The following is a 12,385-nucleotide window of genomic DNA, read 5'->3' as shown; positions in this document are numbered from 1 at the left end:
TCCCTACGAGACCTGGCGCCCGCTGGATCCCCACACACACCCCAGCCACCAGTCCCACCCTCCCTCCCACTGCTGCACCTTACAGCTGCCCCCTTCCCAGGAGGATCGGTCCTTCCGCTGGCCCCGTCTAGGCCCCCCCACCCACCGACGCACCCCGCAGACACTCCCTTCCCAGGTCAACCGTTTTCCCTACCAGCGTCATCTAGGGTGTCGAAGCTGCCACAGAGATCGAGGCCAAGCTCCCGGAGCCACAGACACTCGGGCCTCCACCGCCGTCACCACCAGAGCTTCGACGATCACAGAGGACGACCAGGGCCCCCGATCGACTGATTGCTTCATTTTAAAGTGTACATAGTTAATTGTGAATCTGTAAATAGTACGACAATAAGACAAAAACACTGTACGGAGGTATTATTGGTAGATATTGTATGTTTCCTATTGGTCAAGCTGTATGGTAGCTCTGCCCTGCTAGGCGGGGTATAAGAGCCCGTGCCGCCCCAGCAACCTTCTTTCTGTACCTGAGCTGCTGGGGGAAACATCTAGCTTATTAAAGCCTTCAGTAGGACTACAACCTCGCTTTAGTGGTCATTGATCGTGCATCACGCTGCCTACTATGTTAGGTTATCAACTCGGAGAGTCCGCCTCTGTTCTTTTGCAGTTTAACTGGAAACATTGAAGACCCAGCTTTAAATTGTGCTGAGAGCCAACCACAGCCACAGAGCCCCTTGGCACTGAATTTCCACAAGACCATAAGAAATAGGAGCAGGAGTAGGCTGTTTGACCCCTCGAGCCTCCACTGCTATTCAATAGAATCATGGCTGATCCAACATTCCTTAGGTCCACTTTCCTGTCCTTTCCCCATAGCGCTTGATTCCCTGACTAATCGAGAATCTACCACAGGTCTCTGTGGTAAGGAGTTCCAAAGACTGTGGAGTGAGGTTACGATAATCTGTTTTAGTGTTCAGATATAGGTGCATGTTGCTGGTGCTGTGCTGGAGGGTTTGGGAAATTGTATTCAACGTACATGCTTATTGCTTAACCAAAGTAATGTCATCCTCTTTAGAATGGCCAGAAAAAGAGGATGAAGTGAAGTATCCTTGTGGTCGAAAACGATTGTTCGATGTGGATGTGAAATTGAAGGGTAAGATATCCGCTTGTATCAGTTTTGATTTCAAATGGGAATACAGTAGTTCCAACACCAGGCTGACTGGTCTTCTTCAGTACTGAGTGCATCCATGATACAAGAGAAAGCTCTGGATCATCGGCATTGACAATACGTTGCTCAAAGAAATCAACAAACTCAGTGAAGCAAAATGATACAGAAGGCCAGATGAAAATTAATTTTCATTTTTCTTGAAAAGAGCTAGGAATTAGTCTGTGAGAAGTTGATTTTGCCAAGAGTCCAATTTTAAATGGAGGAAAGGCAAGGGCCAAAAATATATTTACATAAAGGCATTCAGAATCCAATCCAATCAAAGAGATGTTCCTTACCTCAGAGGAAAAGATAGTTCCAGCTGCTCGATTATCTACATACACAAAAAACAGGGGTTGTATAAACAGAGAGCAACTAACACTTCGCAAAGAATTGCATGTTGCAATCTAATCAAGAGAGTTACTTGGCTTATTGATAGAGCATCTGAGAGTAGCGTACAAGGATAGGATCTAATCGATAGGATAGGTAGGTTCTGTGTGGAAATAATGAATAGCAGGGGTGATTTAGAGGAGATAAAACAAATGACAAGTACCAGATGATTTTTAAAAAAAATCATGAGCCCAAGCCATCTTAAGAACACAGGAACATAGAAATGGGGAAATGGTTGATCCTGTATTTATTACAGGAAGTAGGGGGCGACACAGTGGTTAGCACTGCAGCCTCACAGCGCCAGGGACCCGGGTTCAGTTCCAGCCTTAGACGAATGTCTGTGTGGAGTTTGCACTTTCTCCCCGTGTCTGCGTGGGTTTCCTCCGGGTGCTCTGGTTTCCTTCCACAGTCTAAAGATGTGCAGGTTAGGTGGATTGGCTGTGCTAAAATTGCCACTTAGTGCCCAAAAGGTGAGATGAGGTTACTAGATTACGGGCAGAGGGTCGGGGACGTGGGCCTAGGTCGGGTACTTTGTTCAAGGGTCAGTGCAGATTTGATGGGCCAAATGGACTCCTTCTACCCTGAAGAGATTCTAAATAGCAGATTCTGTATATGGTGTTGTGGATAACTGACTGTGGGCACATTTTAAAATGACAGCAAGGGCAACATTAATTCATTCAATTGTACATCAGGCTGTTGCCGATCCATTCCTTGAGCTAAATACTCACCGATTTCTGTGCGTCAAACAACAGGTTTCTGTAGAAAAGAATGAACTGAGCATAGTTCATATCCGTCCTTGTGTCCACTTCCTGTCAGAAGGGTGAATAAAGCACAGATATAATGAATCCACACTCTCAAAGGCAGAGGCACCTTTGTGCTGTAATATGGGAAAGTACTGAATATAGTTTGGTTTATCCAGCCTGCCCCTTTCCTAGGCCAAGTGCAAGTTGCCCTATCACGAACCTTCCCAATTTAAGAAGGTTCCTATGACTAATACTTTGAAAAAGATTATTTTGCTGAACCCAGTGTTTATGCAGCAAACACTCTTAAAGTATCAATGTGGCATTATAATCCACATTATTGATCTGCAAGCAATTACATTCTACACATGATATTCCCAAAATCCCAGCTGGACTAGAACCACGGTGTTCCAATGAATTTGATATCTGTTCAGATGTATTCTGATAACCTTCAGTCTCTTTCACTTAACCTTCATTTTAAAGAAATTAATTAACATTATCATAGCTTTAGGGCAGTATTGTTAAGGTTTTAGTACAATGTTAACATAATATTAACTGCGTTTTAGCAACAGCATCGATACCATATTAATTTAGTTTCAGCATATCATTAGAACAGCACTAACACAGCATTAAGACTGTACTGATATAATTGTAGCACATTTTTGCTTTAACATTAGGAATACTTTATTGCAGCATTGACACAATTTAAAAACAGCATTAAAGAAGTACTAGCCAGCATTAATACACTTTCAGCACAGTATCAACACAATAGAGATCCAGCATTTTATTATTTTATCAATCACAGGATGTGAACATCGCTGGCTGGCCCAACATTTTCTGCTCATCCCTAATTGTCATTGTGTTAGTAGAGTAGTCACATGGCATTAATAAAGCATTAGCACAGTATTTATACAGCATTAACATAGTGTTAGCATAGTTTAATTTGAGTATTAATGACGTATTGTTACTGCAACATTAACATACAACTCACACTATTAGGACAATATTAGTGGGCAGGCCAGTAGCACAAGTGGATAGCACTGTGGCTTCACAGCGCCAGGGTTCCAGGTTCGATTCCCCGCTGGGTCACTGTCTGTGCGGAGTCTGCATGTTCTCCCCGTGTCTGCGTGGGTTTCCTCCGGGTGCTCCGGGTTCCTCTCACAAGTCTTGAAAGACGGGCTTGTTAGGTGAATTGGACATTCTGAATTCTCCCTCAGTGTACCCGAACAGGCACCAGAGTGTGGCGACTAGGGGATTTTCACAGTAACTTCATTGCAATGTTAATGTAAGCCTGCTTGTGCCACTAATAAAGATTATTATTATTTACGCATAGACCATTCGGCCTATCGCGCCTACTCCTTCAATCATGGCTGATCATCTACCTCAGTGCTTCTTTCCTGCGCTACGTTGATAGCCTTGATGTCATTATCTCCATCATAAATCTATCAATTCTTGCTTGAACATGACTGAGCTTCCCCAACCCTCTGGGGTAAAGAATTCCAAAGATTCACCACCCTTTGAGTGAAGAAATTCCTATTCATCTCAGTTTTAAATGGCCTACCCCTTATCCTGAGATTATGTCACCTGCTTTCCGACTCACCAGCCAGGGGAAACATCTTATCTAGATCAAACTTGTCAATCTAAACAATTTTGGTCCCCTTATCTGAGGAAAGATATACTGGCATTGGAGGCAGTCAAGAGAAGATACACGAGGTTGATCCCAGGTATGGAGGGATTTTTTTAATGAGGAGAGGCTGAGTAGGTTGTACTCATTGTAATTTAGAAGAATGAGAGGTGACCTTATTGAAACAAAGGATTTTCATGGGGCTTGACGAGGTAGATGTTGAGAGATTGTTTTCGCTTGTGGGAGAGTCTAGGATCGAAGGGTTCAATCTCAGAGTAAGGTTTCACCCATTGAAGACAGAGATGAGGAGGATTTCTTCTCTCAGAGGGTAGTGAACCTGGAATTCTCTACCACAGGGAGCTGTACAGGTTGGATTATTAAGTATGTTCAAGGCTGAGATAGGCAGATTTTTAATCAATAAGGGAATGATGGGTTATGGGGATAAGGCGGGAAAGTGGAGTTGATGATTCTCTCAGATCAGTCATGGTCTCATTGAATGATGGAGCAGACTCCATGGCCTGAAGGGCCTACTTCTGCAGCTACGTCTGATGGTCTGATGCACGATCAATGACCACTAAAGTGAGGTTGTAGTCCAACTGAATGCTTTAATAAGCGAGATGTTTCCCCCAGCAGCTCGGGTACAGAATGAAGGCTGCTGGGATGGCACGGGCTCTTATACCCCGCCCAGCAGGGCGGAGCTACCATACATCCTAACCAATAGAAATCATACAGTTTCCACCAATGGTGCTCCAGCCTATCAGGTACCGTAATACCTCAAATACCACATGGTCCTTTAATAATTTTGTATGTTTCAATGAGGTGACTCCTCATTCCCCAAAATTCTAGAGAATAGCGACCTAGTCTCCTCAATCTCTTCCCATAAGACAACCTACCACACCAGGAACTAATCTGGTGAACTGCCACTGCACTCCCTCTATGGCAAGTATATCCTTCCTCAGGTAAGGAGACCAAAACTGTACACCATACTCCAGGTAAGCTCTTTATTACTTTATGTGCTTATTACTCTGTTGAGAAAATCTCTTTTAAATATAATTCTGGCCTTTATATATACTTACTAATGTTGCTCATTGCCCTGCAACACTGGAGTGTCCTGGATACATTAAAGGGTGATATTTTTAGTATCTTTGGCATGACAGTAATGACAGAAAAAGGTATGGGAGTTCCTATTATGATACTGTTACTTCCTTTAAATATTCGAATGAAGTTTTAAATGGGACCTTCTATCAATTACATTTTGTTTCCAGAAATGTACGTTATGTGTAAACTCAGAGTTATGGGTCTCTGCTCTTTTTTGTCCCTCCTAACTGGTGCACACAACTTAAGGTTAAAACCCATCACTGCCAACTGCAATGCATTGATATCCCAACAACCGGTGTGCCAACAAACTAAGTTAGTGGATGGCAAGCGTAGAATGAGTTTTTTAAAAAAAGGTTGCATTTGCTGCCAACATGGCGCATGCTCACTTGTACCGATGTGACGCCATTGCGAGTGCCAGTGGTCAAAAGTCTACTAATTTCCTCAGCCTCAGCTTTTCACTTATCGTCTCCATTTAGTTTCTCATGTTTTTAAGCAAATTCAAACTCACCAATTCTAATGAGAACTGACGCTGGCTGTCTCACTGTTTTTCTTTTAATATAATACCTGATAGGCAGAAACATCATCAGCGTGGGAGGGAATAGGGGAGAGAATTGAATAAGAATGTCTTGGTGGTGCGGAGAAAATTTTTCTTAGTTTTATCTTATGGTTCATCATATGAAAACCTGTGCAAAAAGCTGCAGAGAAATTACAGCATTGCTCCAAAACAGAAAGACTGCTCCTGCTGGCACTTAGAAAAAATGTAAGAGAGAAGTGGGGACTCTGACCCCATACCACTATCATCCAATGACTATGTTCTGTGATAATCAAGGCTCCTATTTTCTTCAAGCGTGTCACTATGCTTAAAAAAACAAACAAAAAAAAAAAATTCCTGCGCAAAATTGGTTTTCTGTGCATGCGTGGACAAGTGGGCATGCAGAGACAGGTATCGGTAGCCATTTTGTACAGTTATCTTTCATATGGCAGGAGACAAGTGTGTTTAAAAATAAATGGGAGGGAGCGCAAAGTCAAATCTATTCATGTCAAATTAGCTTAGGCTGGGGGTCGGTTAGCTCAGTTGGTTGCACGTGCTGGTTCATCATGCAGAGTGACGCCAATAGTGAGGGTTAAATTCCCGTACCGGTTGAGATTATTCACGAAGGCCTCGCCTTCTCAACCTTGCCCCTCATCTGAGATGTGGAGACCCTCAGGTTAAATCACCACCAGTCAGCTCTCTCTCAAAGGGGAATGCAGCCTATGGTCCTCTGAGACTATGGCAACTTTCATATCAACGTAACTATTCTTCTAGAATTACCTTAAGCCAATGGTGGCCTCCTTCTGCACTGTAAATTCTATAATAATCTATGATGACACATCTCAGAAATTCGAGCCATGAAGGGCAATAGGATGGAATCTGATTCCCCGAACACTACGCGGAGGAGGTGTACAACTCACATTATTGTGCTGCTAAGGTTTCAGCGATGAGTCAGCACCCAGTAGCGGTCATGGCCATTCCATACATGACTTTTATTTCCCTGGGACTTCGAAACTGTAAAATGGATCTGTGTGTGATTGGGATCCATAAGAACAGTTTCTAGCAGGAAGGAGACATAATACAGACAACGTGTTCGGTTTTCTTCTTTAATCAAAGATTATGACTGAGGGAGATGAAAATGAGTTTTCCAGGCATGGGGAATTCACAGAATATTAACTTACTGGTCATTATCATAACATAAATTTATAACAGTTGTGTAAAGAGTGAATGAATTAAAGAATGTGTTTATATTTGCACCTAATTGCGGCTTTAGAACATTTAAAAGCAATTTATGGGCAAAGATATACCTTTGAAGTGTGTTTATTGTTGTTTTGTAGGCAAATGCATCAACAAATTTGTAAAGGGCAATATTCCCACACAAAATAAATGAATAAATGACCAATTAATTGATTTTCTGTGATATATGTTGAGGAAATAGTAATGACCAAGGTGAACGGCTTCCTAATTTTGAACATTGCTATGAGATCTCCCGTAACAGCCTCCCAGAACAGGCGCCGGAATGTGGCGACTAGGGGCTTTTCACAGTAACTTCATTTGAAGCCTACTTGTGACAATAAGCGATTTTCATTTTTCATTTCATCTCCAATCCCTTAATCAGGAAGGTGAACCTTGGCATAAAGCCACTGATATCCTAACAACCAATTACAATCTTTAATTGTGAAGCTTTCAGCACACTCAGAAGAGAGCCCTAGTTAAACAGGCCAGAGCTCTCTTCTTCCATCTTTATGGCCCGTCTCTGAACACAGGATAAGAGTTCAAAACACTCGTTTGTTCATTCATAGCCAAGCTCCCACGAGGCAGAGACCAATAGCTCACATCTGTTCATAGCTGAACGGAAATTGACCTCAGTCTCAGGGAAGTACATATTATTGGGTGTGCACTTGAAAAGGAGAAAATAAGAGGGCATTAAGAAATTAGCAGGGAAGGGTGATCAGTTGGACGTTTCTTGAATGGCATGATTGGCTGGATGGCCTTTTCAGTGCTGTAAAATAAAATATTCTAAAGGGGCCACAAGTTGCGTTTGCTGCAGGATCGGAAATCTCACGGTTTAGGACCCTTTTCTGATAGTATAGTATAGGGAAATAAAGCTGTTCTAATAGGGAGCTCCCCGATTTGTATTATTGGATATCATACCAGGTACTGCATTATCCAGATAAGTCATTGGGGTGGCTCACCTAAGGAGTTTGTGATGGTGATACTGACTGTGTTCCATTCTCAAATCATATAACCCCTACAGGAAAATCTTTCAGAACAAAGTATACTTAAAGGGCTGTATTATGAACATACAAATTAGGAGCAGGAATAGACCCCTCGAGCCTGCTCTGCCATGTAATAAGATCATGGCTGATTTAAAAAAATAAATTTAGTGCCCCCAATTTCTTTTTCCAATTAAGGGGCAATTTAGCGTGGCCAATCCACCTACCCTGCACATCTTTGGGTGGTGGGGATGAGACCCACGCAGACACAGGGAGAATGAGCAAACTCCATACGGACAGTGTGGGCCAGGATCGAACCCAGTCCTCGACGCCGTGAGGTAGCAGTGCTAACCACTGCGCCACCGTGCCATCCAGATCATGGCTGATCTGATTGCAACTTCAACCCCACATACCTGCCTACCCCAGTAACTTTCACCCCCTTGTTAATCAAGAATCTATCGATCTCTGCCTTAAAATAATCAAAGACTCTGCTTCCACAAGACTCTGCTTCCGCTGTCTTTTGAGGAAGAGAGTTCCAGAGACCCACAGTCCTCTGAGAGAAATAATTTCTCCTCATCTCTATCTTAAACAGTAACCCTTTGTTCTAGATTTACCCACAAGAGGAAACATCCTCTCCACATCCACCCTGACAGTACCCCTCAGCATGTTAAAAGTTTTGATCAAGTTTCCTCTTACTCTTTTAAAAAGTGGATACGATCCTAACCCCTCCAACATTGCCTCATAAGACAACCCTCCCATTCCTGGTATTAGCCCAGTAAACCTTAACTAAACTGCTTCTAATGCATTTACATATTTCGTTAAATAAGGAGACCTATACTGTCAGAAACGTTTCCTGATCTACAAAACTGTGGGAGAAACATAAGAGTTGCAAGAGAAGTGTTTGTGCTTACCAGAAGCCTGTCCCGCAGGAACCTCATATTTGGGACTCTGAAGTTGACTTGAGGAAGCATGACCTTTAGATCCTTCACGGTGATACTAGCAAAATAAACATTCAATATACAGTTAATAACCATACAGCAGAATCACATCATGTAAGGAGGTAAGAACAAATGAAAGTCAGAACGAGGAATGGTAAGGAAAGAGGGAAAATATGAAAAAAAAGAGAAGGGATAAATGAGCAAAGGACAGAGGATAAGAGTGAATGTATGCTCGCAGTCAGAACAACATCAACTTGTACTTACATAAAACTTTTAGCATGGTAAAACTCCCCATGGCTCATACAGGAATGTTATCAAGCACAATTTGACAAGTCACATAAGGAGATATTAGGGCAGAGGAAGATGTAGGCTTTAAGGAGCACTTTAAAGGAGGAAAGACATGTAGAGAGGTGGAGAGATTTAAGAAAGTAATTCCAGAGTTTAAGGCCTTGGGAGCTGAAGGACCAGCCATCTAATAATGGACTGATTCGAATCAGGGAAGTGCAAGTGGCCTGTTATGGAGGACTGTAGATGGATTTGTCAAGGAGAGATGGTGGGGTAGTGGTAACGTCACTGAACTAGTAATTCAGAGGCCCAGACAAATGCCCTGGGGACTTGGGTTTGAATCCCATCAACTGCTGGTGAAATTTAATACAAATTGAAATTCAATTCGTAAAAGAAAAATCTAAAATTATAAAGCTAGCCTCAGTAATGGTGAACCACGAAACTATCATCGATTGTTGTTACAGCCCATTTGGTTCACTAAGGCCCTTCAGGGAAGGGAATTTGCCATCCTTACTTGATCTGCCCTACATGTGACTCAGAGCTGCATCAATGTGATTCACTCTAAAGTGCCCTCTGTAATGGCCGAGCAAGCCGTTCAGCTCAAAGGCAATTGGGGATAGGCAACAAATGCAGGCCCTGCCATGAAAGAATTTTTAAAATCTCATAGGATTGGAGTAAATTACAGAGCTAGGGAGGTGTGAGAGAATGGAGCGATTTCAAATTCAGGATGAAAGTTTTAAAATGAAGGCGTTGCTTAACAGGGATCCAGTGAGAGTCTGATAACGGATCTGACACAGGTAGCAGGGATGATAGCTTCACAGGGTTTGGTGAAAACAAGGCCACTGGCAACAGTGTTTTGGATGACCTCAGGGTGGAAATTGGGAGGGTGGCCAGGAATGCAGGGATAATGAAATCTGGAGGTTACAAAGGTATGAATGTGGGTTTCGGCAACAGATGAGCTGATGCAGGGGTGGAAACGGGAGGCGTCCTGAAAGTGGGAAGCAGGCTATCTTAATGAAGGTGCAGGTTACGTGGTCGGAAGCTTAATTTTGGGGTCAAGTTTGCAAACACTCTTGTTCAGTCTCAGACAGATAGATATCAGAGAGAGATATGGCTAGGGCACAGAGTTGATGATGACAATGAATTTGGGGATTTGGAGGATACCCCAATATTTAGTTGGAAGAAATTTCTCCTCCTCTGGTACTGGATGTTGGGCAAGCATTCAGACAATGTGGAAACTGGTGCTGTGTTTTTGGATGATGTCATCAAAGGGTGGTACTCAGCTGAGAAATTGAAGGAGCCGAGGATAGATGTTTGGGACAGCAGAGATGGTGGCTGAGATGAGTTTCGCTGATTTAATTCGCCCCGCCAGCGCTGCCAGCGAGAACGAAGAGTTTGGCGCTCAGACAAAACACTGCAGCGGGACCGGTGAATCCCAGCCGCGGCCAAGGTCGGGGAATTCCGGCCAGTGTTGCAGGAGTTGGAAGACAAGCCATTAAACATTTATTCTGGGGGGCAGCACGTGGTGCAGTGGTTAGCACTGCTGCCTTGCTGTGCCGAGGACCTCATAGATTATCATAGAATTTACAGTGCAGAAGGAGGCCACCTATGACAGCTCCTAGCCCAGGGTCACTGTCGGTTGGAGCTTGCACATTCTTCATATGTCTGTGTGGGTCTTACCCCCAGAACCCAAAGATGTGCAGGTTAGGTGGATTAGCCACACTAAATTGCCCCTTTATAGGAAAAAAAAGTTTATTCTACGATTGACTCTCTGAAGTCAGTGTAACAGGATAGAAACGCATGAATGAAAGGATAAGGATGTGTGACAGCCAGAGGACAGGAATGGGTTAATGGATTGAAGGTGCAATGAGAGAATGGTAGAGTTCGGACTGAGTGAAAAGCAAAGAGCAGAAATGAGTGAAAGGCAGAGATGAGAATGAAAGAGTGTGATCCGCATAAACTGGCTACTCCTGTCATTCTAGTGTGCGAAGGGAAGCAGTGGCGTAGTGGTATTGTCACTCAACTAGCAATCCAGGGACCCAGGGTAATGCTCTGGGGACCTCGGTTTGAATCCAACCAGGGGAGATGGTGGAATATGAATTCAAGAAAAATATGGTATTAAAAGTGTGAAGAGGACCATGAAACCATTGGTGATTGTCTTAAAAGCCCATTGGTTCAGAAGTTCAGAGAGAAGGCGGGAATTTAAAAGAGCGTGAGAGGAGCCAAGAGTTTGAAAGAGCGAGAGGAGCCGGGAGTTTGAAAGAGTGTGAGAGGAGAAGGATAAATACAAACGCTAGTTCAGAAAGTGACATGGGACCAACCAATGCAATTGATTGGTGAGCAGATCCTGGTGAGTATTTTCAATCTTTAAACTAATTCATTGCTTACTGCTAAGGGAGGGACAAAAAAAAAGGAATATAGAATAGTACCATACAATTATAATAGACGTTTTTGGTAAGAAACTAGGGGCAAAATTCTCCCCCAACGGCGGGATGTCCGCCGACTGGCGCCAAAGACGGCGCCAATCAGACGGGCATCGCGCCGGCCCAAAGTTGCGGAATGCTCCGCATCTTTGGCGGCCTAGCCCCAACATTGAGGGGCTAGGCCGACGCCGGAGGGATTTCCGCCCCGCCAGCTGGCGGAAATGGCGTTTGTTGCCCCGCCAGCTGGCGCGGAAATGCGGGCATGCGCGGGAGCGTCAGCGGCCGCTGTCAGTTTCCCGGCGCATGCGCGGGAGCATCAGCGGCCGCTGTCAGTTTCCCGCGCATGCACAGTGGGGAGAGTCTCTTCCGCCTCCGCCATGGTGGAGGCCGTAGCGGAGGCGGAAGGGAAAGAGTGCCCCCATGGCACAGGCCCGCCCGCGGATCGGTGGGCCCCGATCGCGGGCCAGGCCACCGTGGGGGCACCCCCCGGGGTCAGATCGCCCCGCGCCCCCCCCCAGGACCCCGGAGCCCGCCCACGCTGCCTGGTCCCGCCGGTAAATACCAGGTTTGATTTACGTCGGCGGGACAGGCAATTCCTGGGCGGGACTTCGCCCATTCGGGCCGGAGAATCCAGCGGGGGGGGGGGTCCCGCCAGCCGGCGCGGCCAGATTCCCGCCCCCGCCCAATCTCCGGTACCGGAGACTTCGGCGGGGGCGGGGGCGGGATTCACGGCGGCCAACGGCCATTCTCCGACCCGGCGGGGGGTGGGAGAATGACGCCCTAGGTTCCTAACCTAATTTGCTTTTCAGGGAGTAATTAGCTTAATCAAGAGGGACATCATGGCAAGAAGCTCAGACCCATGGTATGCTCCTCCTGCACAATGTGGGAAATGAGGGGTGCTTCCAGCTCCCTGGTGACCACGTATGCAGAAGGTGTATCCAAATGCT

The 12,385-nt window shown here is 44.8% G+C and overlaps 1 protein-coding gene and 1 long non-coding RNA gene across 5 annotated transcripts in view; one reads left to right on the top strand and one right to left on the bottom strand.

Moving 5' to 3' along the window:
- The window catches only part of LOC140385753 (1-phosphatidylinositol 4,5-bisphosphate phosphodiesterase gamma-1-like), a 439,770-nt gene that overhangs the window by 231,063 nt on the left and 196,322 nt on the right, over positions 1-12,385 (bottom strand). For all 4 annotated transcript variants that reach the window (XM_072468226.1, XM_072468225.1, XM_072468227.1 and 1 more), the window contains exons 5-7: positions 8,704-8,788; positions 2,311-2,391; positions 1,492-1,526 (exon numbers count right to left, since the gene is read on the bottom strand). In XM_072468226.1, the coding sequence (XP_072324327.1) occupies positions 1,492-1,526; positions 2,311-2,391; positions 8,704-8,788 (201 nt within the window). The remainder of the gene's footprint in view (positions 1-1,491; positions 1,527-2,310; positions 2,392-8,703; positions 8,789-12,385) is intronic.
- Positions 1-12,385, top strand: part of LOC140385754 (uncharacterized) — a 31,144-nt gene that overhangs the window by 7,607 nt on the left and 11,152 nt on the right. Inside the window, exon 2 of the long non-coding RNA XR_011933440.1 lies at positions 1,064-1,141. This is a non-coding gene — a long non-coding RNA (uncharacterized lncRNA). The remainder of the gene's footprint in view (positions 1-1,063; positions 1,142-12,385) is intronic.

The sequence above is a fragment of the Scyliorhinus torazame genome, chromosome 11, assembly GCF_047496885.1.
Source record: "Scyliorhinus torazame isolate Kashiwa2021f chromosome 11, sScyTor2.1, whole genome shotgun sequence".
In the NCBI taxonomy this organism is placed as follows: Eukaryota; Metazoa; Chordata; class Chondrichthyes; order Carcharhiniformes; family Scyliorhinidae; genus Scyliorhinus; species Scyliorhinus torazame.
This window is presented reverse-complemented; position numbering and strand designations above follow the sequence as displayed.